Below are 26131 nucleotides of genomic sequence, written 5' to 3'. Positions count from 1 at the left end.
TACAGGGCTGTGGAGGGTCACAAGTTCCAGGCCAGCCTGCAGTGCGAAGCAAGACCATGTCTAAAACAAGAAGTGCTGTTCTGGCTTGTGGTACAGGTTACAAAGTGATACTGTGTTGATGTTGAATTGTGGGCATTTTACTCAGAGGAACCCTACCAGTTCCTGGTTTTGCCCATTTGGATGTGCTACAGGATGAAAAGCTAAAAAGTCAGAAAGGCACACAGGAAGAGATAGAAAGCCACTCTCTTATAAAGTCAATAAAGCAGTCCATGAGTCATAACCTTTCTTTCTGACCAGCTGGAGTCATAGCCAGCTCTTTACTTTCCTAAGTTCTCCCTCTTAGCTCCCTGCAGGTTTTCAGCACGTCTCCCACACTCAGTTTCCTGTCATTTTTAGACTCTTACAGACGAGTATTTCCCATCTCTAATTTTTATAGCTCACATCCTCTATTGTTGGGTTTCTTTAGATAGTTGTTACTTGTTTTGAATCACAAGTTTATTCTAAAATGGAGCTGTAACTGTGCTTACCCTCTGCACCCCTCACTCAGATGTTTTCTGATGCCTGTTTATTCAGAATTAAAATGTGCCAGGACTGGAATTGTAGCTCAGTGGCCGAATAATTGTCTGTCATGAGGTTTGGATTCAATCCTTAGCACCACAATAGAAAAGTGAAATGAAATGAAACATCTCCACTGCACAATCTGTGGAGCCACGTGGCTAATGGTGGTGGACATTCCTTACTACTGAAGGGTAAAGGTTCCGTGGTACCATTTAATAAATAAGGCATTATGTTGGGAGAAGGGTCAAGAGCGGGGTGGCCACGCCCTTTTGCATTTCTTCCTTTTATTAGTCTGACTCTGTGCTTGTGAGATTCCTACCTGTTCCAGAACCTATTTCACTGTGGTATAGAAAGGTCTGGTGGGGTTGGGTAGGCTCCAGTGAATTTTTAACGCATAATTAAGATAGAAAACAAAAAAGTTCAGAATTGTTAAATCAATGACATGGATATGAAATGAAAGGCAGACAATTGTGAGGATTTCAAAAGTTTAATCTTTATAAACATTGTAAAAATCTTGTTACTTTTTTAACATCAAAGATGAAAGAAATCTTAAACTTATTTCTTTTGTGTTTTAAAAAAGATCTGGTAACTTTCATGTAAGACAAAGAATATATTTTTACCTCCATAGCATCTTGACTCCTACATGCTTCTAAAAACAGTACAGTTCATTATCAGAGAGACTGGAATTATGCTGAACAGCATGTGAAAGAACTTTTCTTTAGCCTAATTTTGAAGGGTGTTTTTATTAGTCAATGTTTTAATGTTACGGACTACAAATTAAAATAAATTATTGCCCTTAGCTTGATGCCATAGCTCATGCCTGTAATTACAGCTTTTGGGAGGCGAGGTTGGCAAAGAGAAAGAAACTGGAGTATTTTTACAGTTATACCTTTTTTTGTTATTTATAAGTTCATGGTTTTGTAATTAAATTACTCATTTGTTTTACATCCCAACTGCAGTTTCCCCTCTCTCCTCTCCTCCCATCCCCTCCCTTTACACACACATACACACACATACACCCCCCGCCGCCCCATCCACTCCTCTGTTTCTGTTCAGAAAGGGGCAGGCCTCCCATGGGTGTCAACAAAACATGGCATATCAAGTTGAGGTAGGACTAAGCTCCTTCCCTTGTATTAAGGCTGGACAAGGCAACCCATTATGAAGAATAGGTTCCCAAAAGCCAGTCAAAGCGTTAAGAGAAAGCACCTGCTCCCACTGCTGGGCGTCCCACACCAGTGGAAGTCAGAGGACAGCTTTTGGGATGTAGGTCTCAGGATCAAACTCAGATTGTTGGGGTTGGCAGTGAAGGTCTTAACCCACTGAGCCTTCTTGCTGGCCTATTGTTTTTGTTGTTGTTTTTAGACAGGGTCTCAAGTTGTCCCAGCTGGACTGGAACTCACTATGTAGCCAGCAATGACCACAAATTCTGAGACTATAAGACCCTTGTATTGGTTGAAGCGGGGAGGGCCAACAGGCCAGGTTGTGAATTCCAGCTAGAATTTGTCTTGCATGGGCATCATGACAACAGGATTGTCAGGATTTCCACCTGTGGGAAGGTGTGCGCGCAGGAAGTCTTTCTTAGCTCTAGAGGGCGCTTGAGAGCAGAGGTGGGGGCTGCCTCCCGACCCCCCCTCCCGCCCTTGCTCTTCTGGGACAACCTAGTAAGACCCAGCCAGCTACAACTTACTGTTTATCTTGATTTTTGTTTCAAATGTGGTTCTCACTATGTGGCTCTGGCTGGCATGTAGTTTGCCAACATCTTGCAAACATTTATATATATAATGTTTTATATTAAGTGATATAGACATAAAAAATGTTAAACACCTGAAGTGTTAGCTAACGGCTACCTCTTGAGTAAAAGGACTTCAACCATAACTAATCTTTTTTTTTATATAGATATGGGAAGTTATTTCCTTTTGATAAAGCTAAGTGTAGGTTACAGAGTGTTCCCATGGGAACTTGAGAGACGGCTCAGTGGTTAAGTGGACTGGCTACTCTGTGAAGGACCTGGGTTTGATTCCCAGCACCCACTCCAGTTCCAAGAGATCCAATGCTCTCTTCTCGCCCCTCTGTGCATGAGGCACACATATGGTACACAGACGTATATTAAAACAATACCTCATACACATTTGAAAAAAGAAGTGTTAAGGGTGTTCTTCATGTATGCAATGGGTTTGATTGTCATTAACGACCTAATCAGCCTTGAAAGTAGCAGTTCTGGTGAGCTGTGCTTTTAGCTTACAGGTAGCAGAGAGGGGAAGTTCTTAAAAAGGGAACAGAGACAGAGACAGGAGCTGACGAAAGGACTGGATGGAGAGAGGTGGAAACAGACGTGAGAACAGTGGCAGGACATGAGTTGTGTAGCAAACATGAAAACCCCTAAAAGCACATTAAAACCACAAAACAGGTTCTCTGTTTACAGACAAGAGACAATGAGTAACAGAGGCGACAAGGTGGCCCGAGTCAGTCTAACGTGGAAGGAGAGTCAACAGGGCAGAGCTGTCCTCCGACCTCCACACAGGGCTGTGGTGTGCACAAACATGCACACACATATGTGCGCAGGAGAAACAGCTTGGCGGGTGGAGGTACCTGCACTCAGGCCTGACCATCTGAGTTCGACCTCTGTATCCCACAAAGTGTCGAGAGAAGAATCAACTCTAGTTGTCGGGTGTGTGTGTGTGTGTGTGTGTGTGTGTGTGTGTGTGTGTGTGTGTGTTTTATGTAGCCTTGTCTGTTCTGGAACTCACTCTGCAGATCAGGCTGGCCTCAAACTCATAGACCCCCTGCCTCTGTCTCCCAAGTGCTGGGATTAAAGGCCTGTGCCACCAAATTGTCCTTTTTGACCTCCACATTGGCACCATGGCACAGCACCTGTCCTCATTCATGCACACATGCACACACAAAGTAAATTTACAAAATAAACAAATAAAAGCAGGAATCACTGGCCCATCACCCCTCGTTGATATTATACTCTCTGGGTGCTCTGCCACATTTTTCTCTTTTAAATGAGAATGAAGTCATGCTATATAAAGTTTCTCCCATTCAACAATATTTACTCAAGAAAAAATTTAATGGCTATGTAGTTTTCCATTATGTGCATATACGACAACTTAACATTTTCCTGTTATGAAACATTCTTGCATTCTTTTTCATTGAACATTGTTTTTAAAGGCACCTCTCCAATGCAATCATTACAAAATACATCTTTGTTTTCCTAGAATAAATCCACAGATGTTGAATGAACTGTTAGGCATATTTTTGAAGTTTGAATTCATATCTAGTTTTACTTAGACCTCTGCATTTTCCAGCAGTATAAGAGAAGTTTTTAAAAGATAGTTTGTTGTTTTTTCCTTTTACTAGCATATGTTATCTGACCAATCATGGGTTTCATTGTGACATTTCCACAGAGGCATTAGAATACTTCCGTCACGGTGAACTTCCCTTCACACTCTGCCTGCTCCCTCCCTCCCTCCCTCCCTCCTATCAGTCCTTCTCTCAAATATTCCTCTTCTATTTTCATGTCTTTTTCTTAGAAGGAGAAAAAAAAGCCTGGATTCTGCATATGAGAGATAACGTCCGGGTATCATATTTCACATAAAATTAACTTCAGTTTCACCCACTTTTCTGAAGTGGCACTTGGACTCCTTGTGACAGAATAATACCCAATTATGTGCCCACCACACTCCTTCCTGTCCCGTGTTGTGGGCACCGAGGTTGGGGCTGTAACTTGGGTGTTGTGAATAGTGCATCATGTGTGGGAATCACTACATATGCTAGCTTTGATTCATGTTCTATTTCTAGTTTTTTGAGAAACCTTGATACCAATTTCTATAGTGGCTGGACAAATGAACATTCCTGCCAACAATGTATGAGTGCTACAAAGATTTCAGGGAAAAGATGTGTGGAGTCATTTTATCAGTTGTTACACAGGATCCCTATAAACTCATTATAGAGTAAGTGTGTTCCATCTCATTGATGTGGTTAAGGATAACTGAGTTCCCTATATAAACTGTATTTTCTGGTGTATAAGGCTTGGAAGTCTTATACCATCAATGTTTTGTATTTATCTCTCTCTCCTTTTTTAAATTAAGTTAAAGACTTCATTACTGCCCCTTTTTTTGTACCACAGTTGTAAGTGATCTTGACATGAAAACTTCTCAGATTTTACATGACAAAATGCTAAACTGACCATCTGCCGCGGCCATCAAGAAAACACAAATTAATTTAGTTTTAAAAGTCTCCATTAGTAGGAAAGAGAACAAATCTTCTGGAATGTGACCCATAGCCAAGCACTCCAAGTAATACATCCAGTGATGAGGCCGACTTAAAGTAGAGCCACTGTGGAGATGGTTTGTAGGAGATGGAAAGTGATAGGATGTTCCCGGTTAATTTTGTCACAGACCTCAAAACCAGTAGTTATTCAAGCAGAATAGTGATGAGCAGTGTGCCGAACACTTCTGTTTTAGTGGGTTCTTAGGACCTACACCATAACTTGATGTTAATAGTGGCTTAAAGAGCAGGACCGCGGTACAGTCATGGTTTCTCCCAGCTAGCGCATGTGTACTAACAGAAGGCATCCTGTATGTGCTGAACCAAGTAACTAATTTGTTCATTAAATCTTCTGAACAGACTGGATTATGGACAGAACTTGGAAAAATTGAAAATAACTTTTTAAAGCCACTTCATATAGGACTTAATATGTCAAAAGCACATTACGAAGCAGAAATCAAAAACAGCCAACGAAATACCCAAGGTTGGTAGCATGCAGTTTTATTTTCCATTAGGTCTAAAATTCAGATTCTGAAATGATCATATTGTTTTTAAATATGTGTGTGTGTCTGAGTGTATTTATGTGTACCATATGTATGTATGAGCCCACAGATGTCAGAAGAAGGTGTTGGATCATTTGGAAATGGAGTTACAGATGCTTTTAGACCTCCGTGTGTGCTGGGAAACACACCAGTTCTGTTAGAGTAGCAAGTGCTCTTAGCCACTGAGCCTTTTCTCCAGTCCCAAACTATCACATTTTAGTATATGTTCACCTTATATAAAAATGAAAGCTATTAATTAAACTAATTAATTAAATGATTCTTAGCCAATAAAGCTGTTTTTAGAAAGAATCAGTTCACATGTTGCATAATTCTAGTGTTTGATTTTTGTTTATAACAAATATTCTATAAGGTGTTACCTCATTGACACATATTTTAAAATTAGTAAGATTGAAGTAGCTTGAAAATGTATTATTAAAATCTGAAAGATGACAAGTGGGTGACTCAGTGGGTATGGGGTTTGCCATCTGTCAAGCCCCAAACCCAAGTTCAGTCTCTGGGACCCAAGTGGAAGAAGAGAGCCAATTCCTCCAGGTTGTCCTGTGACCCCCCACATGTACCACGCCACACATAAACACACAAAATAAATAAAGACATGAACTAAAATCTGAGAGCTGGAGATCAGCTCAGCAGCAAAGCGTCTGCCTAGTACGTTCAAGACCCTGGGTTTCACCCCGCACCACACACAGAGTGCTGAAACTCGGAGAACGGCTGTAGTGGCTAAATGTGAGATGCTTTCCTTCTTCCTGTACAGCAGCCTCGATGTGCAAAGGTGTCTGCTCTGTGACTGTAGGTGGAGAAGAGGTCCCTTCTATGCCTCCTGAGATGCAACTTAAGGTAACCCCAAATTTTAAGCTACATCCAGTCTGAGGTCTGTTCTATGCTTTGTTTTAGAAGCAGCATTAATGACACAGGTGTGTGTGTCTGTGTGTGTGTGTGTGTGTGTGTGTGTGTGTCTGTGTGTCTGTGTGTGTGTGTGTGTCTGTGTGTGTGTGTGTGTGTGTCTGTGTGTGTGTCTGTGTGTCTGTGTGTGTGTCTGTGTGTGTGTGTGTGTGTGTGTGTCTGTGTGTGTGTGTGTGTGTGTGTCTGTGTGTGTGTGTGTGTGTGTCTGTGTGTGTGTGTGTGTGTGTGTACACGTGTGTGTACGTAGGCCTGGACCCCCAGCAGTGGGGAGACTGACACAGGAGGATTGTAAGTTGTCGGCTAGTCTGGTCTGCTTCACAAGACCCTGTCTCAAAAAGACTAATTATGGTAACAGTGATACTCTTTCCTTGGCATTTCAGGTCCTACATTCAGCTCTTTTCACATTTGACTTGATTGAAAGTGTTCTGGCTCGAGTAGAAGAACTCATTGAGATCAAAACAAAGTCTACCTCTGAAGAAAGTGTTGGAATAAAGTAAAAGTTTGTTTCATAAATAAAAACCAATAAGATGATGTTTTACAGTATATTTTAGGGGCTTGTCAATTTCTGATACATGGATCAGTAGTAAATAGTCTTTGCTTTAAAAAGCCTGGAGAGATGGCTCAGTGGTTAAGAGCACTTCCTGCCCTTTTGAAGACATGGGTAGAGTTCTCAGCACCCACATGGAGGCTCACAACTGCCTATAACTCCAGATGCAGAGGATGTGACCTCCATGGGCACCAGGTACCTACATGGTATACATACATACATGCAGGCAAAACATCCATACACATAAAATAATTTTTTTAAAAAAAGTACTACTTTAGAAGACCCAATACAAACTAATTTGTTTTATAACATCAAAAAATGTAGTCAAAATGCTGTATTCATCCACATCCTTGTGAATTTATATTTTAAAAAACCAGATACACTCTCTGCTTTTTGGGTGCTTTTTAACACTGGAGTGCCCACTGTCAAGCTGGACACTGCACCACTGGAAATGTAGCCATTCTGACTTCAGAACAGTTGACTGGTTTCTTTAACTTTCCTCCCTTTTCATGCCTTAGAAGCAATCTTACAAAATACCCGGTGCCTGTAGTGCATTGGGAGGTAGAGGCAGGAGAATTAAAAACAAGCCTTATCACGTGAAATCTGTCTCAAGAGACTTGAAAAGGTGTCTCTAGCAGCTAAATATGAAAGTGCCTGCAGAGATTAGAAACCCCAAATGTACATGGCTTTCCCTTTAGTCCAACTAGTCAATTCTGTGCTTCCATTTCTTACTAGATTTGAGCATCCAACTTGGTATCATTAAGAAACTACGAGTTTAGCCAGGTGGTGGTGGTGCACACCTTTAATCCTAGCACTCAGGAGGCAGAGGAAGGTAGATCTCGGTGAGTTTGAGGCCAGCCTTGTCTACAGAGTGAGTTCTAGGACAGCCAGGGCTACACAGACAAACTGTCTTGAAAAACCAAAAAAAAAAAAAAAAAAAAAAAAAAAAAAAGAGAAAGAGAGAGAGGAAGAGAGAGAAACTATGAGTTTTACTGTATGTACCAAGTATTTTCTCTTTGTTTTTCCATGGTGTTTATAACATGGGCCTGTATATGCCAGGGTAGCACTGGCCCATGCATCTATACTCCAAAACATTAAGGGAATCAAAACCAAACTCCCAAAATAAAATCATGTTTAATTGTATACATTTTATTTTAAATATAAATGCCCTTAAATAGACATTTGGACATTATAATTTAATAAGTTTAATTATTTTGATAGTTTTCTAAAAGAACACTTATGATCAACACTCTGAATCTGGACTAACTGAATCAGTACTGAGTTTTATCTTTTGGAGAGTCCTCCAAACAGGGCTCTGCTCTATGATGTAAGCTTTGGTGGTTATCATTCTATAGCAGATGCTGTCTATGGTTGGTTTGGAGGTAGTCTGAAAGAAGATGTAAACATGTAACATTTACAGAAACCATATTTTTGTAGGATTATATATTTAAAAATTCATTCTACTGGAGTGGTGGCATGCCTTGGATCCTCTCACTCGATGGGGATCCCCTCAATGCTTCCAAGAGCCATAAACCATCTAACAAACCCCAACACTAGGTCTAAGAAGTCCTCTTTTGAGTTGTTGGTCAGGGATGTCCGAGACATTCCCAAACATTATAGGCTATGGCCTATGGCACTGCCCTTGGTCGCCCCACATGGGGAAGGTAAGTCCCTACTGCAGAAAGTTCCACGCAGTTCTGACACTGGGCCTTGAGGCCCGGAGCTGGAGCGGACTTGAAAGCTTTCCTAAGAACTAGTTCATGGTAGCAGAAGATGCCATGTAAGCTTCCAAATGAGAGAAGCAACCAACAATTTTACCTAGTTATGATGCCTATGAACCACAACAATGACCAGCATGACTTGATAACCATGAAGTACAATAGGGGCACTCATATCTTAGCAGGAACCAATAACTCTAATTAGACTTAAGACATGTTCAACAAGAGGGAAATCATGCATGCTACTAGGGACTTAGCCAACTACCCACGACTAGTGAAGTCATGAATCTTGGAGGAAAACCTACAACCACCACTTTACTAAACCAGCATAATACCTAACTACACTTTAAATATTTGTCCTTCTTTCCACAGATAAGTATAGTTCTCGTCCCACATCAAGGAGACTTCTCTTTACAAAAGGCAAGACATCATTGCAGAAAACCACAACTGACTAGATGCAGAGTTGAGGAACCTAGTTCTAAATGATACAACTAGAACACAACTCCTGTAGCTAAGGCTCAGGGATCATTGTAGCAAAAGGGGTCAGGAAGATTTCGTAAGAGCCAAAAGAATGGGGAGTTTGTTGTGAGAATGTGTCTCCTAGGAATGTCAGAAGCTCCACCCATGAAGTCTCATCAATATGGCGGCCTACACATGACCTCAAAGAGATGACACCATAGGCATGCTAGCATGGAAGGGGAAAGCTCATGAGGCCCCAGGCCTAGACAAAGAACTACAGGGAACACGGGGCACCGAGATGAGAAAAATACCTCTCCAGGGAAGGCCCATACTGGTTATCTAATACTAAGTGGTCAGCCTGGAAATCACACCCATGCAAGTGACATTAAAGGGGCGGACGGGTTATACTTACGTAGTTAGGAACACACACATGTAACAACTAAAGAAAAAGGCCATGAATTTGAAAGAAAATGGGGGTGCGGGGGAGGGCTTTAAGGGAGCAAGGGGTGGAAGAAATGATGTAATTATCCCCCAGGTGACTTACCTTAGCAATAGTGCACATAAGGTCAACAGCATTTACTGTGTTGTGTGCAGGAAGTATTCGTAAGTTACTGCCCAAGAATCTGAAAAGAAATTGGTTAAGAAACTGACTCACACTTGCTGTCACCAGCAGGACAAGGAGAGACTGAGCTCTACTTCTGTCCCATGCTCATTCAGTCACATCCTGTATTGTGCCTTAGGAGATCTGAGGTGGCTGTGTAACCAGAATTCAGCGCTCACTTTGGTTTGCATTTGTAGAATAGGTCCATCATAAAATTAACTCTAGTCACCTTGACTTAAGGAACAGCTGTCTGCCCTGTCTGATTATATTTGACAGGTTATAAAGTTTACCTTCTAGCAAAACAAAACTGCCTACAAGCATTGAGAACTGAAGTAAACAAAGCAGTGTAAAAAAATAAAAATAAAATAATAAAAATAAAAATCTGGGCTGTGCTTTGCTTCCATACCTCTGCTGAATCCTGAACATGAGATTCCATTCTTCAGGCCCATGGAGTGGGGCAAACAGAACCAAAAAACTATTCTGGTGAATGCTAATGAACTTGTCAATTTTGGTTAGAAATATTTCCTCAGCTGACATCAGACATTCTTTAGCATCCATCAATAAAAATGCAGCTCCTAGGAAAGGTGAACATAATGTAGTCACACACAGTGAATTTTCATAAGCTCAATCAGAGCAGGGACTCCTAAGGAATAGAATTTGTTACACTCCTTACATAAGATGGTTTGGGCAATTCTTTGACATGCTCTTCATAGCAGAATGACTATTGTAAAAATTGAAAGGAAAAACACTGGCCAGTAATTTTTGTTTTCTGCCAAGGCACTGAGCACATAACGGTGATTCCTAATTTTAATTAAAAGATTAAGTCTATTTTAAAAGTAAACCTTTCAAGCCATGTGTGGTAGTGCACATCTACAATCTCAGCATATGGAACACTGAGACAGGAGAATTGTGGTGAGTCCAAAGCCATCCTGGGCTATAGTACCAGCCAGGACTATATAAATAAGAACTTGTCTCAAAAGTATTTCATACTAAAGATCTTTCTGAAAATATTTCCTGGCTTATTAGAAGGCTATTCCAAAGTATAGAGATAAACAACCAGGGATAAGCGTCTGGGAAGGCGTCATGTCCGCCCCACAACCACCACCTTACAAGCACTCCATGTGTTCAGCAACTCAGAAGACAGTGTATTGAATTTCAAAAGCTAGAAATCAATGAGAAAGGTAGTTTAAAGCAAATCTTCAATAATTTTATGTTGAAGAAACCTTCCCAGAAACTCAGGAATCATGTAAATTAAAATACCCAAATGAGCAGATACCTGGTGTCTGGAATGGGACCAAGTCATCACAATGAGGGAAACTTGGGGTTAGTTATAGCTGTCAGGAGATGAGACACAGTCTAGAGACAGCAGCATGCGATTACACAGTGGCTAGATGCATTTGTACATTTTACATAACCTCTGATCCTCATTTTCCTCTAGAACATGAGAAATTCTTTGTGAGGCTTGTCAGAGGGTTAAACATATAGATGATAACTAAAACATAAAATCACCAAGAATATTTGACTTCTTTCTCTGGAGTGTTTTCTATTCAGCCAAGAGGAATGATTTTAGACCTGGGTGATTTTCAGCATGAAGCTCTTTCTTTCTAGATGACTCGGAAAGCACCTGCCTTCCAGAATCTCTGCTAGAGTGGTAAACCTAACAGAATCTTCTCTTTCTTTCTTGTTGTGAGATGGTCTCACTGTGTGGTCCAGGCTGGCCTTGGGCAGCCTGCACCGGGATCTGCACTTGGGCTGGCTTGTGTGTGACCATACACAGGCTGAGAAGCCTCCCCTCCCCCACCCTTTTCTCACTTCTGTTACTTCCCAAGCACAGATGGAGCTGTCCTTCCATATTCCCAGCACCTTCTTAGCCTAATTTAATCCTGTACTTTGCCTATGACTCACACACAATTTTAGAATTTCTGGAACATTTATTTTTCCCCATAAAGTTCTTCAATTTTTTTTTTTCAGTAAATAAAACTAAGGGGAAACATCATATATTGGTCTGGGTATGTAAGTTTGGCCAAGGCACACTGCTGGCCTCTGTTAACAATTTATGTTTGTTGTTAGACAAGGGGACTTTTCTATTTCCACCTCAGTTCCAAAGCAAGTACTTTTCCCATCTCTACCAGACTCCACTTCCCAAAGGGACGCATCCTACAGTTGGTCCTGTGGGCTGGCAGAATGCAGCCCATTGGCTCTTCCAAAAGATCACACATTAAGCTATTATATTGCTACTGAATTTCAAAAATTAGCATGCACCTCCACATATTTAAAAGGAACTTAAGAAAGGGCAATTAGCAAGTATACAGTACCAGAGAGAGAGAACACAATCGATCCTCTTTCCAATGTATCCGAATACCGAACCTTGTGGCTTCCATTCTCTAGAGCAGTTGCAATTTCGCAAGTCTTAAAAGAATTTTCAGAAACACAAACATAAGACATGCCTGAAATGACTTTTATTACAGCTAATACAAAATTAAGAGTGTTTAATGGTTTGTTTTTATCACTGTTCCACTTAAAAGATTTGTCACCAAAGAAACAAATCTACTCTCTGGGGCAAAAAGATTGAAAAGGAGGAGTGAGACCATTCCTATTAGAGATAAAAAAAAAATAGGGAGCTAAATAAAAATGAAGAGTTAAAAACTATGAGAATCAAGGGAAATTTTTATTTTATTTTGTTTCGTTTTGTCTTTTCAAGACAGGGTTTCTTTGTGTAGCTCTGGCTGTCCTGGAACTCTCTGTAGACCAGGCTGGCCTCAGAAATCCGTCTGCCCCCACCCCCCACCCTCCGCCCCAGTGCTGGGATTAAAGGTGTGTGTTACCACTGCCCAGCAAGGAAATTTATTTATTTACTTTTTAATTCATCTATTTATTTTACATCCCGGCCACAGCCTCCCCTCGCCTCCCCCCCCCCCCCGCCGTTTCTCCCCTCCCAGTCTGTCTCCCTCCTCCTCCCATCCCCCCATCCCCTCCATCCAGGAAAAGAGCCAGAGGGGTTGAGGACACCACAATAAACTCACTCAATCAACTAACCTGGCTCATAGGGGCTCGCAGAGACTGAACTGACAACCAGGGAGCCTGCACAGGACTGACCTAGGCCCTCTGCATATGTGTGACAGTTGGGTAGCTTAGTCCTCTTGTGGGACTCCTAACAGCAGGAATAGGGGCTGTTTCAGACCATTTTCCTGGCTTTTGGGAAAATTCTTTTTAAGAAACGATCTGGCAATGGGTTCTTACATGCATTAGTGAATAACTGTGGAAGAAGGTGGGAGTTATTTCTTGGATGGCTGAGAGGCCCATATATTACACATAGATATCCCACAGATGACAACCAATTTCCTAGTTCATGTGTTTACATTTACTGTAGGTGAGCCAGAAAACATATAAAGGCAGCATTACTGTATTCCGGTTTAAGTATTACCATTAAAAATAATTACCTTATTTACTATTCTACCTAAAATACTAGATCATATCAGTCAAAGAGCTAAAACCTAAGTGGTTAATATATATACTAGAACTCAAGCTTGTTAGCCTCTACATTAAGAAAAAAATCCATTACCTAGATGCTGGGGATAGCTCAACTAGTAAGAGCACTTCCTGGGCAAGCATCAGGGACTAAGTTCAAATCCCTAGAAGTCATCTGGAAAGTCGGCCGTGGCCACACATCTGTACCCCAGTGCTGGACTTGCTGGCCACTAGCCTAGTTCCAGATTCAGTGAGAGACTCTGTATTAAGAGAGTAAGGAAGGAAAGGTAGAGCAGGACACAGGACACCCTCCTCTGGCCTCTGTACATATGTATACAGGTATTTGCACCCACACACATGTACACATACATACACACACCCCTTACCTAAACTGACTTTATATTTTCCTCCAGAACAATATAATTTAAACACATAATCTAAAATATATGCTCCTTTCCTTCCTAAAGAGAGAGTATTTTATGTTACTGAGGCTTTGTCCTGGAGTTCAACCATGGCCCTTTCTTGTGTGGTTTTAAATTGTGCACTGCTTCCAGCAATAGCAGATTCAGTAATTTAGGTCAACGCTCCTGCTGAAGGAACTTGAAAAATGACAGTTTGAAAACAAATCTGTACAAATGCATCAAAGAGCTAGCAGGATAGCGAGAAATTACAAGGCCAAAATCTATACAGAAATTCAAAGATATGACCCCAGCATTTAGGCCGTTTCTTCCCCAAGGGCACCTGCCAATTCAAGAGGGACAGAGGGGAAGCCGAGTAGAGCTTTTGAGAAAAGTAGAGCAGCTCTCACAGGGACACAAGCAGCTTCAAACCACTTCAGTCCCTGGAACTGGATTAAGGTGATGCTGAATTGCTAGTACTTACAGCACCTTGGAGAAGCATTTCTCAATCAGGGCTTCTCAAACCGATTATGGAAGGAAACTGAGTGTCTGCTTCCCCAATTCTCTCGTAATTAGTACCATTCTAGATGCACACTGTAGGTTAACTAATAAGACACAGCTTAGTTTGCCAAATTTAGCAAATGAAAATAAACAACACTCAGTTAAATTTGAACTACAAATATAAAGTTTGTTTCCAGTGCTAGAAATCAAATCAGGAGCTTTGCACCTGTGCTCTACCACTGACTTGTTTGGTGACGTAATTTTAAAAATATCTTATATAATATTTAGGATTTATATTAAATGCGTTATTCATCTTAAATGAAATTTTCTGTTTTGCCTGGCAAACAGAGCATCTATTATTACAGAATGAAGGCCTTTGCAGAATAAGAGCATATTCTTCTAAATATATTATAGACCTCAAATTACTTGTACAATTTTTAAAATATAAATTACAACACATAACACATACATACACACTGGCCAGAGGTCAGTTTACATGAAAGAGAACCACCATAAATAGTAGCTAATAAAAATGGGTCCACATGCATGTCTTAAAATAGATCTGTTTTCTATGTTCAAGATGAATGATGTTGAAAATTTTAGTAAAGAACTAGAAAAAATACAGAAGGATACAACAGATATGTAAGAGCCAGCAAAACTACCTAAAGTGGTAATCATATCTTTAAAATTAAAAAAGAAATATATCAGGTAGGCAGTGGTAGTGTACGCCTTTAATCTGAGCACTTGGAAGGCAGAGGCGGGTGGATCTCTGTGAGTTTGAGGCCAGCCTGGCCTACAGAGCGAGTTCCAGGACAGCCAGGGCTATACAGAAAGAGCCTGTCTCAAAATGCCCCCCCCCTAAAAAGAGCTTCATTTTGTTTAAACATCACAAATAAAAAATATAATAACCACCCTGAATGTACACTATCTAGCAATATTCTTCAAAACTAGTATCTAGAAATTCTCACATGAAAGGAAATACAGATTTAAACAGAAACAGAAAAGATCTCTCACGTGATCAAGAGTTAATTTGAAAATAAAAAGAATTCCAATACAGAAATCTTCCCCATGGAAATGGCAAATTGCAGAGCTCAACCTCACAAATTTAACCTCTATGATATGATGTTTACAAATACATAATTTATGAAAACATATTGTCAACGAAGTATAAAACTTAACAGAGAAAGAAACCATATTTTTTCTACAATTCTTCAGAGATTAGGAGCACAAACTTAACTTAACCTTGTACCCCTTTCCCATATTTTTTCCAGTTTAACGGCTTGAACCCAGGGCTTTTTGTAAGTGGTAGGCAAGTGCTCTAAAACTGGACAACTTTCCCAGTACAGGGAAATGTCTTTAAACCTTTATCTCTAAGCTACATATGCGCATAAGGACCACAGGATGAGGGCAGACTACAAAAGCAAACAACTCAACTCTGGGCAGATATACAAAGAGAAAACCACAGCCAATCTTTAGTAAATAATGACTCAAAAATAAAATGTTAGCAAATGAACTTTTAAGAGAGTAACAAGAAAAATCTACTCTTTTAACAAAGAAACACAAAGATTCATTACTTAGGATATTTTGGCAAATAACACTAACACAAAAAATGCATTTGAAACACTGACCATCTCTGAATGCTCTGAGATGACCAGATCATGAGGGCTCTGACCTAATGAATATTTAGTGTACGATGGACTCAAAATCAGAAAGCACTAGCAAGCCATGGCCGCACACGCCTGTATCCCCAGCACTTGGGATGCAGTGGCAGGAGGACCAGCTCAGGAGCTGAAGGCCTTCCTCAGTTCCAGCAAGCAGGAGGCTGGGCTCAGCTACATGAGACCCTGCCTCAGAAAAATGAATGGATGAACACAAGAGTAAAAATCAGTAAATAAACAAACGGCCATTTTTTAAAAGAGGCAATAAAGGAAATCTAAGAGCACAGGGCCGGAAACAGAAGCACACATCTGTACTCACTACACACGGGAGGTTGATGTAGGAGGGTGAGAAATCCCATCTTCAGCTCCACAGCAAGTTTGAAGCCCAAGCTAATGAGACCCTACCTAAGAAGGACACTAGAACATTTCCAACTTTCAAACATTTAGGAAAATGGGGTTTTGAATGTGATGGCAAAACATATATAACTAACTTTGAAATACATTTAGCATATTTCCTTCCTGTTCCCATAACTGTGGATACTTAAGCCAAAGATCTTTCAAAATACTGTCTTATATGAGGTGCCCCACAATTTGTAAATGAAGATCAATGTTCTAAATACCCTTTACCTTAAGAGATGAGCTGATAATAATGGTGGTTGTCCATTTTATTCTTTCCCTTCCTCCACTTGCATCCATGGTATGCCGTTGGAGGAGCCCAGATTCCAACTGTGCCACAATCGGAGAAAATGAAGAACAAAGAAAACACACAGAAATGTTTGATGAGGAAATAAATATAAGAGAGCACTAAAACATCAAAGCCAGACAGCGGACAGGTCTGGCTGCACATCTGGCTACTTGGATCCTATGTTTTACTAATTAATTGTTTTTCTTAAGTCAGGGTCCCACACGGCCTAGGTTGGCCTCAAACTCACTCATCTTCCTCCCTCACCTCCCAAGTGCTGAGATTACAGGTGTGGACCACCATATCTGGCTTTTTAGCTTTCTTTTCACATTTAGAAGCAACTGCTCCTAGAGCACTGACCTAAAGAAAAGATGACTTGTGTTAACAACTGTTTTATCCATTTGTAAACCAGAAAGTTAGCCTACACATACCAGGATACAAGTAGAGATGTAAACTCGGAGAAAGGACGTTTTTTACCCATAGTAACAACACCAGAACATCTCCAGCATTAGCATTTTCTGGCAATAGCTCTTAAGCCCATACACATAGGGTCACGGGACAAAGGCCAGATGACCTCTGAGCACACAGTCGGTTGTGATGTAGAAAGGGAATCAGTGTACAGTAGTCCTTTACCTTCTATAAGCAATTCTGAATTCTATCCTGTAGACAAATCCCATCTCCTATGAAACATGCATGTCTAGCAACCAAACTGCATAGAATTCTCCAATAAAAGAAACTAGGTTCTTTGGAGAAATAGCTGATTGCAGGACACAGGCAGGAAATATGTAAGAGGAGCCAGAATTCTGTGTTGCCCAGAAGTAAGGACATGTTTAAAAACAAACCACACTGACAGGAATATAGTGGCAGAGGAGGCCAATGAAATGCCAAAGGTGAGTGGAACAGTTTGAATGGAAAAACAAACAAACCAACCACGGCGGTTTGAATAAAATTGGCCCCCACAGGCTCATAGGCAGTGGCACTATTAGGAGGTGTGGCCTTGTGGCAGTAGGTGCGGCTTCACCGGAGGAAGTGGTCACTAGGGGGCAGGCTTTGAGGTCTCAAGTGCTCCAGCATGCCATTCTCGTTCAAACCATGCACTGGGCATACTCTGCGTTATTTATAATTCATATAAATATGAATGTTGTGAAGATAGCTCACTCAGGACTGAAAAGATGGCTCAATAGCTGAAAGTGTGTATTAATCTGTAGAGGGCCCGAGTTTTATTCCCTGAAGTCACAGCAGGGGCTAGAAACTAGTATGGCTCCATCTCCAAGAGGATCTCGTCTCTGGTCTCTTTGGGCAGCAGCATGCACATGCACATACCCACACACAGACTCACACCTTATGCAAAACTGAAAATAATATTTTAAAAAAGAATTGTTTTTATTTTATGTGTATGGGTCTTTTGCCTGTATGAATGATTATGCACCACAGGTGTACCTAGTGGCCACAGAGGCCAGAAGAGGGCATCAGACCTCCTGGAACTGGAGTTACAGACAGCTGTGAGCTGCCATATGGGTGCTTGGAACTGAAGGGAGGTTCTCTGGAAAAGCAGCCAGTGCTCTTAATTGCTGAGCCATCTCTCCAGCCTCCAAACAATAAATCTATAGGATGATAAATAAAATACTTTTCCTTCAAAGCTTCTGAAAAATTCTGTCTACTCCAAGAAAATAACCCTCCAGACAAAATGAGACTTGTTCAGAATTTGCCTTACTCTCCTGAGCACTAGCATATTTTCTGAACAAGACTGTTTAGAGGTGTATTTTATTTCACCAGCTAAACCACACACTTCTTAATGTCAACTAAATTTACATTCCGCATGTTACCTAATACAGAAGTAGTTCAAAGCAAAATTTAGAAACCAACTAATGTGAATGAAAGTCCCTTTGGGTGAGGGTGAGTTAGAATCTCCCAAGGCAGCCTCTTCTACTTTTGAACAGCTCTAATAATTAGCAAGTTCTTCCTGCTGAGTTAAAACCAGCTGCTCCATAATGTCCTCATTTATTGTATGAAGGAGTGAACGCCAACTACTTCTCTGAGAGGAAAGACATTTCCTGGTACACCTGACCAGCATTTGGTACATGGTGAACAAAGCACATTCACCTCCCTGCCCCCACCATGCACAATGCAATGTGCCCAACGGCAGCTAGTTAATAATACGTCCATACAAGGCATACGCGGCAACGCTTATAGTCAGATTTTGAGCCCTGGCTGATGTGTATCAGTAGCAGATACATTTGTTTAATCCTTCACACCCTTATTCTTAGTTTTGAGAACAAACTGTATGGAAGTGATTTTGAACGCTGACAAGTGGGAGAAGAATCGGGGTCAGTGATTTCCCAAAGGTACACTGTTGAGGATTAGAAATCAGAAAACTAGGGCTAGGAAAGCAAGGTTTCCTCAGGATTTCCACGGGAAAAAGTAGGCTATCAGTCAAGGCAAGTGCTCATTCGCTCCGGAGCTACTTAACTTTGGCCAAATCACCTAGAGTTGGCCTACTTCCTCTTCTGAAAATGAAAACTTAGACCCATAGGGCTAGAGGGAAGGATGGCTCAGTGGTTAAGAGTACTGGCTGCTCTTCCGGCGGAAGGGGCTTCAGCACGTGTACACAGACGTACATGAAGGCAGAATTCCAACGCACAAAAATTAGAAAAAACAAAAAACTTGGACTCAGTGTCCTCTAGGCCTGGGCTTTTGTTGCTCCTGTTTTGGTTTTTGGTGTTTTCCCCCCCAAGATTGAGAATGTTCTTAAATCTGACTGCGTTTAATGTTGCACGGCGATCTCCGTAAATCCTCCTCCCTGCTCCGTGACCCACGGGATCGTCACGCTGTCTCCTATTCCCTGGATAAGGAAAGAACGATGGGTAAAGCAGATAAAACCTAAACTCGCGCCGGGCGGTGGCGGCGCACGCCTTTAATCCCAGCACTCGGGAGGCAGAGGCAGGCGGATCTCTGTGAGTTCGAGGCCAGCCTGGGCTACCAAGTGAGCTCCAGGAAAGGCGCAAAGCTACACAGAGAAACCCTGTCTCGAAAAACCAAAAACAAAAAAACAAAACAAAAAACAAAAAAAACTAAACTCGCAGGGCTCCCGCCAGGCCCTCCAGGGGAGGACGAGGAGGGCAGGGAGGGCGGGGAGGAGGAGGACGGGGAGGACGCGGAGGACGGGGAGGAGGAGGACGGGGAGGACGCGGAGGACGGGGAGGAGGAGGACGGCGAGGACGGGGGGGGGGGGAGGAGGACGGAGAGGACGGGGGGGGGAGGAGGAGGACGCGGAGGACGGGGAGGGAGGGGAGGGCCCCTCGGGCCACCAAGCCCGGAAGTTTACTAGATGTCTGTGCGCTGAGGAAGCACCGCCACACAGGAAACAACTGGAGAGACTGGAGAGACGGGGCCGTCACAGCGCTGCACACCTGAGGGCCGGGTCCGCTCCTCTCCTCCAGGGCGCCCGGGGCCGCCCCAGCCGCGGGGCATGCCGGGCTTCGGCCTTTGCGCAGCCGCAGACCCAGCTCTGCGCAGACCCAGCTCTGCGCAAAGGTCCGGCGGCGCGAAGGCTGGTGCGCGGTTCATTGGCGCCCGGCGTGGTGACTTCGCCTTCAGTCACAGCAGAGGCAGGCGGGTCTCTGTGAATTTGCATCCTTGGATAAGTAACAAGAAAAAAATCCAGGTGAGCTGCTGTTTGTCCAAATTGTGAAAAAGGCTCTCTATGTAAAATATAGGGACCGTGTCAGTTCCTTTTGGGGTCCAGTTAAACGAAGCTTAACAAGTTATTTAAAAGCTGTTGCTCAGAGTGGCAAGTGTTTAAAAAGGAAGGAAAAGAAGTAAGTTTTAGATTTGATTACTATTCTAGGAGCTGGAGAGAGAGAGCACGTATTGCTATTCCAGAGGACCTGGTTTCAAATGCGCTGTTTATGTTACCTGGAGATTGTACAGTATCTGTCCAGTCCACTTTGTCACACCCCAGACAACTGTTTCATGTGATCTGAATGTATCTGCGTGTCTGTCGTCATCGGCCCCTTCTCCCCTGCATCATATGTTGAAACCAAACGTGATAGCATTAAGGGGAAGAGTGTTTGGTCGTGATTAGATCTGGAGGTCTCCATCTCCACTCTCACAAAATGGGATTAATGTCCTTATAAAAGGCCCAGGGCAGAACGTTCTCTGATTCTGCCATGTGTCATCTGGGTCTTGGAGAGATAGCTAGGTCAAGAGCACTTACTGCTCTTACAGACGGCCGGGTTCCATTCCCAGCAACACCCACGTGCTTCTCCTGCCTCAGCTTCCTGAGGGCCAGGATCAAAGATGTGTGCCACCACCCCTTGATCCAACTCTTACTCCTGAAGTGCCCTCAGTCCTCTTTTCTTCTCTGGCTTATTTACATCTGCAGTGATTGCATACATGCAGGGGTCTAGATGTCACCATCCACTCATAAATTCTGGATTTCCATTTCAGGTCCTCCTTAACCCCACCAGGCATGTTCTTGATGAAGGGCTCCTGCATCAACTTTTCTGTCCAAAGTACTCTATCCAGATGGCATCAGCGCTTATGATCTGGACTTGTCTTCAAATCCTATGCATCACATTTTCAACAAAACCTACCACAATGTCCTCATTTAAAATAGAAACCAATTTCTAATCCCTCTAAGCATACTTGGTTTTTTCTTAGGACTTGTCACTTTCTGACATACTACGTAAGTTATAGGTGTACTACTTATTGTTTATAACTTTGTACTTCTCACTAGAAGGTAAAAGTCCACCCAAGAACAAGGATGTTTTTGTTTTTGTTTTTCCACACATGGTTTCTCTGTGTAACAGCTCTATGTAAGAACACCTCAAACTCAGAGATCCTCTTGTCTCTGCCTCCTGAGTGCTGGAATTAAAGGGATGCACCACACCTCCCCCCATCAGGAACAAGGATTTTTATCAGCTTGGGTTGCTGATGCCTTGCCAGAATGGTGTCTGGTAGTGTGATATACTGTAGAGGATAAGAAGTCCTTGTGCTTGCTCACAGATAAGCACTAGGGAAGCCAGGAATGTTAAACACACAGGGTTGTGTTGTGTGATATTTTGATTGCATTCTGACAATAAAGTTTGTTTTGAATTAGAGGGTAAAGAAAATTAACCATAGAGGTTTTGGAGGACTGAGGACAGATAGAGAGACAAGAAGTAGTAAGGCGAGTCTTAGAGAGGACCTTGGGTCTTTTGGATGGAAAGATGGGAGAGATAGGAGGCCACTGATGGCTTCTCTGCCATTTCTCTGATCAATCCAGTTCTTGACTCCCAAATTTTTATTAATAAAGAATAACTGGATAAACACTTCACCTGGTGTCCAACCCGGGGCATAAAATCATGAGACAGCCACTCACCCCTGGCTTTGCAGCCACGGGAGCCACAGTCAAAGCTGCTGCCACCGCTGCTGCCTTTTCTTTTCCTGCTCCAAGCCCTCCGGGATTTTCCTGTTGCAGCCTTTCCACCATAGTCTCCAGCTGTGGCCCAAACTGCACATGTGCCTGGGCTCCACCGTGGAGTTAGCTCCGGCCACACGTGCAGCTTCTGCATGGTCCCCTGTGTCTGCTTTTCAGACCACTGGCTCCGTAGGTCTCTCTCCCCATGAGTTTGGGGCTTCCCCTGGACTCCCTCCTGGGGCTGCCACGCTGTTAGCCACCTCTACATCTGCTCAGGCTTCTGTTGTTGCAGCCACCACACACTCTCAGCTCACAGCTACACATGAGCAGCTGCCTCAGCCAGGCTGTGCACCGCCTGTGTTCTCCGCCCAACTGCGCTGCACAGCGAGAGCCAGCCTCACGCTTCACTGTCATCGTCAGCAGATCTAGTGAGGCAACTGGGAATTCTTAAGTGGGGCAATTAGTTTTCTTTGTTTGTTCTGTTTTGTTTTTTGTTTTTTAGTTTTTTCCCCCACATTAAGAATGGAAAACAATATTTCGATGGAAGAAGTTAGGTCTCTGTATGATTCCACAATGGATGGTTTGAAAATGGAAAAAATAAATGAAGGGATAACTAACTCAGCTGGGATTTAGATGTTAGTTATAGATCATTATCAGTTTGGTAATCATGTTTTATCCCTAAAAAAAGTTGATATTGGTGCCAAATACCAAAAACAAACAAACAAAAAACTGACTGACAAGATACAATCCTTAGAAAGACATACTAATGAAATTAAGAAAATATTTACACACAAAGGAGTTTAGAGCAGAAACCACTGCACCTTGGCATTGTGAAACTGAGAGAGGCCCAAGGTTATTAGAAAACCAAACTTAATTTATCCAGTTACTGTTCAAGAACAACCACCAGATGATAGGCATCCCCAAGACTATTCAGAAGTTAACTGGGATCCTATAGAAATGTTAGATTTGAAGAGATTTAAGGAAGCAATGGTTTCATATGGTATGCATTCACCTTTTGTTAAGCAGATGTTAAATTCATGGGCCACTTGGAACAGAATTATTCCACAAGACGGGAAAGATGTGGTTACAGCAGTATTAGAAGCTGGTCCTCAGTTACAGTGGAGAGCCATTGAATGAGGTAGGATTACAGGTTATGAGATTTCCCAAGACCAAATCCTTGGTGAGGGCCCTATGCTAATGTGGAAAGACAGATTACATTTGATGATCACACTTTGGCCTTATGCTGTACAGTGGCTTTGAATGATTGGGACAATATTAAAGAATCGGGAAAGCGGTCTGAGCCATTTACTAAAATTATACAAGGCCCCAAAGAAGCCTCCACTGATTTTTTTTTTTTTTTTTACAAAGAGTGACTTCAGCTGTAAATAGAATGATATCAGATCCAGAAGTTAAATGAATATTAATTGAATCTTTGGCTTTTGAAAAATGCTAATTCAGAATGTAAAAGGGTGATCAGACCTTTAAAGGCAAGATCAGCACCTATAGATGAATGGATTCGAAATACAGCTGATATTGAATCTTATGCTTATGATGACACTTGGGTAGGAGAAGTGACTTCTAAAATGTGTTACATTGGGGAGGAGGTTTTGCTTTTGTTTCCACTGGAGAAGAAAAGCTATGGATACCATCAAAATTGATAAAGATTTGATCTGAACAGGAGAGACCTCTTGATTAGAAGATGCAATAGTTTATCAAATAGTGTAACCACTCAATCTAAACTGACATATAAGACTAACACATGCCTTTCATTTGATCAGCTATAACTTGTCAAAAAGGAAACTCCCCAAAGTTAGGGTTGGGACAGGGTTTTGTTTTTGTCTTTCCAGGATAGTGAAAGTATCCAACTAAGGAATCTGAAGACCACTGGACAAATGAGATATCTGAAGAAAATGTATGAATAATCCAGAGAAAATGCCCCAAGAAAGGGAGTAAATTGGCCTAATGGTATATCACATTTCCAACAGGATAAAATTTCATAAATTTTCTCAATGTTTGTTTCTTGCTGTTCTCTACAGACATATAAGGCAAATTATCTTTTTGTAGTCCCAGTTCAATTAAAACTTAAAGCTGACTTTGGTGTTGGAGCATGGCTCTCTCCTTCTCTAAACCTAAGCATGCTTGTTAAAGGAAAATCCAAAATCTATCTCATGTCAGAAGAGCCACCTGATATGGGACATAAGAAAAACCAGAATTAAGGAACTATTTTATTGACACTAAGCTCACAATTCTTTGGTTTTATTTTGACTCTTTAAAACTTTTCTTAAGGTATAAATATTATCTCAAAAATTATAAGATTATATATTTAAACTTTCTGTTGTGGTATTAATAGTCATATAGAGTACTAACTAATTCTAGAAAATGCTTCATCTAGCTTCCCATACATGATTTTGGGTTTGAGTCTCTATCAGGTAATAGGAACTAAGTTTGTGTACTCTGGATGTACTTAACAACTTGTGGTCCTTTAACCTTTTCAAGATCTGATGCATATGCCATTTAAAATGTTTAAGTTTTCTGAAGTGAACCATGACCATTCCTAACAGTGACCCTGGAAGTCTCCAAAAGAAGGATGGGGCCCCACAAATGACGATTCCACATGGATTGTGGTAAGGCCACTAAGCTGACAAATGCCACCCAAAGATTGGCTTTGGGCTACAAGCTGCTCTGGACAATTTCAAGGTGGCTAGCTGAGATGTCCAGCTTCATGCACTACTCCAGCCAGGACCTCAGATAAGCCCTACACTTTCCCATTACACAGAGATGGCAACAAATGATACAGCTAGCTCTCCCAGGACTGGGCCATTATTTCAATTTTACCAGGGTCCCCAGAGATGCAGATGTCACCCCCCACACACAATAGTAAGCAATCTAGAGAACACAATGACCATATTTTCAAGAGGTGAGATGGATGTTTTTTGGTCATTCTGTGGGTTATGGATACTTGTCATCATTTAGGGGGGTTGGTTACAAGTTGCTATTGGTAAAGGTCAGGAGAAAAGCTGAATAAAGAAGATTAGATTCAGGGATCTCATTCTGAAAATATAAAGGGGGAATATAGAAATGATACAATAAAATGGTATGCTATGGGAATATGCTGTAAATATGTGTTGCTCTGATTGATTGATAAATAAAATGCTGATTGGCCAGTAGCCAGATAGGAAGTATAGGCCAGATAAGCAGACAAGGATAATTCTGGGAAGAGGAAGTCAGAGTCAGGAGTTGCCAGCCAGACACATAGGAGGCAAGATGGCAAGGCAGAACTGAGAAAAGGTACCAAGCCATGTGGCTAAACACAGATAAGAATTATGGGTTAATTTAAGTCTAAGAGCTAGTCAGTAATAAGTCTGAGCTAATAGCCGAGCAGTTATAATTAATATAAGCTTCTGAGTTATTATTTTATAAGCAGCTAAGGGACCGCATGGCTGTGTGGGATACAGAAAAGCTTCTAAGTACAAGGGTAGATTATTGAAATCTACTTTTAAACCAAAAAAGTAGTTACTAGTCTTAAATATTTCACATTGGTATGGATTTTTGTATATTGGTAAAAATTTGAGGTTATTTTTGTTAGAACATACTGTACATACATTTCTACTCTTGTTTAAGGTATTGTACCTGTACAGCTCATTTAACAATATAATATAAATTTCTAGTCCTTAGAAGTTATTATTACAAACTATTTAGGCTAATAAAGAAGTGAAGGTTGGTAGTTAGTCATCTATTACAATCAAACTTGTAGTCATGTTAGATATGTTTTCAAGGTCAAGCAGAGATATCTTTTAGATAGATAGGTGGTCTTCAAACACTCCAGAGATCTACAGAATATGGCATTTAAGATGTTTTAATAATATAATGCTTTTTATGACAATGAGACATGTTTGCTCCTGGCAGCACCAATCTACTTCAGAGAAGATGATGGGCATCGAAAAAACTCCATATGGAGTTTACTTTCTTTGTGACAAAAGTAAGTCACTGGGCAAAAAACTGCCTTTGCCTCAACTGCTGACAGTATGCTATCCAAATGGACAAGCAGGACACAAAAGAAAGTGACTGCTGAACTTTGCCAAGACAAGGCAGGACAATCCTTCAAAATTCCTGTTTCACAGAAAAGTCTGTCAGATATTCTAGGCCAGTAGGCTGAAGATGGATGTCCCAATGTTACAGAGGAACCTTGGGTGATTGTCCAGGCAGCCAGCTGTTTCTGTCATTTCTTAGGTTTGGAAATTGTTTGCTCTGTACTTCCTGTTTACTCGGATAATATTATATCCTCCTCAGGTCTCTGATGGAGTTGAAGACTAGATAGTTAGTAATTATAGTTTTCCTTGTTAACAAATTCAGAAAAGAAACTCACAAAAGTATAAAGAGTGTAAGGCTGAGAGACATAAAAGGATAG

The 26131-nt window shown here is 41.6% G+C and overlaps 2 protein-coding genes across 6 annotated transcripts in view; one reads left to right on the top strand and one right to left on the bottom strand.

Annotated features, from left to right (window-relative positions):
- Glmn (glomulin, FKBP associated protein) overlaps positions 1-6833 on the top strand; it is a 40357-nt gene extending 33524 nt beyond the window's left edge. For 3 of the 5 annotated variants that reach the window (XM_028867377.2, XM_028867378.2, XM_037209276.1), the window contains exons 17-19: positions 5188-5311; positions 6142-6224; positions 6671-6787. In XM_028867377.2, coding sequence (XP_028723210.1) covers positions 5188-5311; positions 6142-6224; positions 6671-6787 — 324 coding nt within the window. Of the gene's footprint in view, positions 1-5187; positions 5312-6141; positions 6225-6670 lie in introns of all 5 variants that reach the window. The other 2 variants (XM_028867379.1, XM_028867380.1) reach the window with 2 other exon arrangements.
- Positions 6834-7965: 1132 nt separating this feature from the next.
- Positions 7966-19793, bottom strand: C10H1orf146 (chromosome 10 C1orf146 homolog). Its single transcript, XM_028867376.2, has 6 exons — positions 19733-19793; positions 16268-16366; positions 11931-12024; positions 10022-10190; positions 9559-9637; positions 7966-8224 (listed from the first exon to the last, which is right to left on the bottom strand). The coding sequence occupies exons 2-6, from the start codon at positions 16334-16336 to the stop codon at positions 8081-8083; spliced, it is 555 nt and encodes a 184-aa protein (XP_028723209.1). The 5' UTR covers positions 16337-16366; positions 19733-19793; the 3' UTR covers positions 7966-8080.
- Between the last annotated feature and the right edge of the window lie 6338 nt (positions 19794-26131).

Source organism: Peromyscus leucopus, chromosome 10, assembly GCF_004664715.2.
Source record: "Peromyscus leucopus breed LL Stock chromosome 10, UCI_PerLeu_2.1, whole genome shotgun sequence".
NCBI classification, from domain to species: domain Eukaryota; kingdom Metazoa; phylum Chordata; class Mammalia; order Rodentia; family Cricetidae; genus Peromyscus; species Peromyscus leucopus.
Note: the sequence above shows the minus strand (reverse complement) of the source record. Positions and strands in the feature narration are given on the sequence as shown.

Excerpts from the sequence above, each read along its gene's own strand:
- C10H1orf146 (XM_028867376.2), bottom strand. The coding sequence starts at position 16,336 with ATGGATGCAAGTGGAGGAAGGGAAAGAATAAAATGGACAACCACCATT. Across the intron at positions 9,638-10,021 it reads ATGTTCAGGATTCAGCAGAG|ATTCTTGGGCAGTAACTTAC; the intron begins GTATGGAAGCAA and ends ATTTCTTTTCAG. Across the intron at positions 8,225-9,558 it reads TTATGTGCACTATTGCTAAG|ACTACCTCCAAACCAACCAT; the intron begins GTAAGTCACCTG and ends ATCTTCTTTCAG.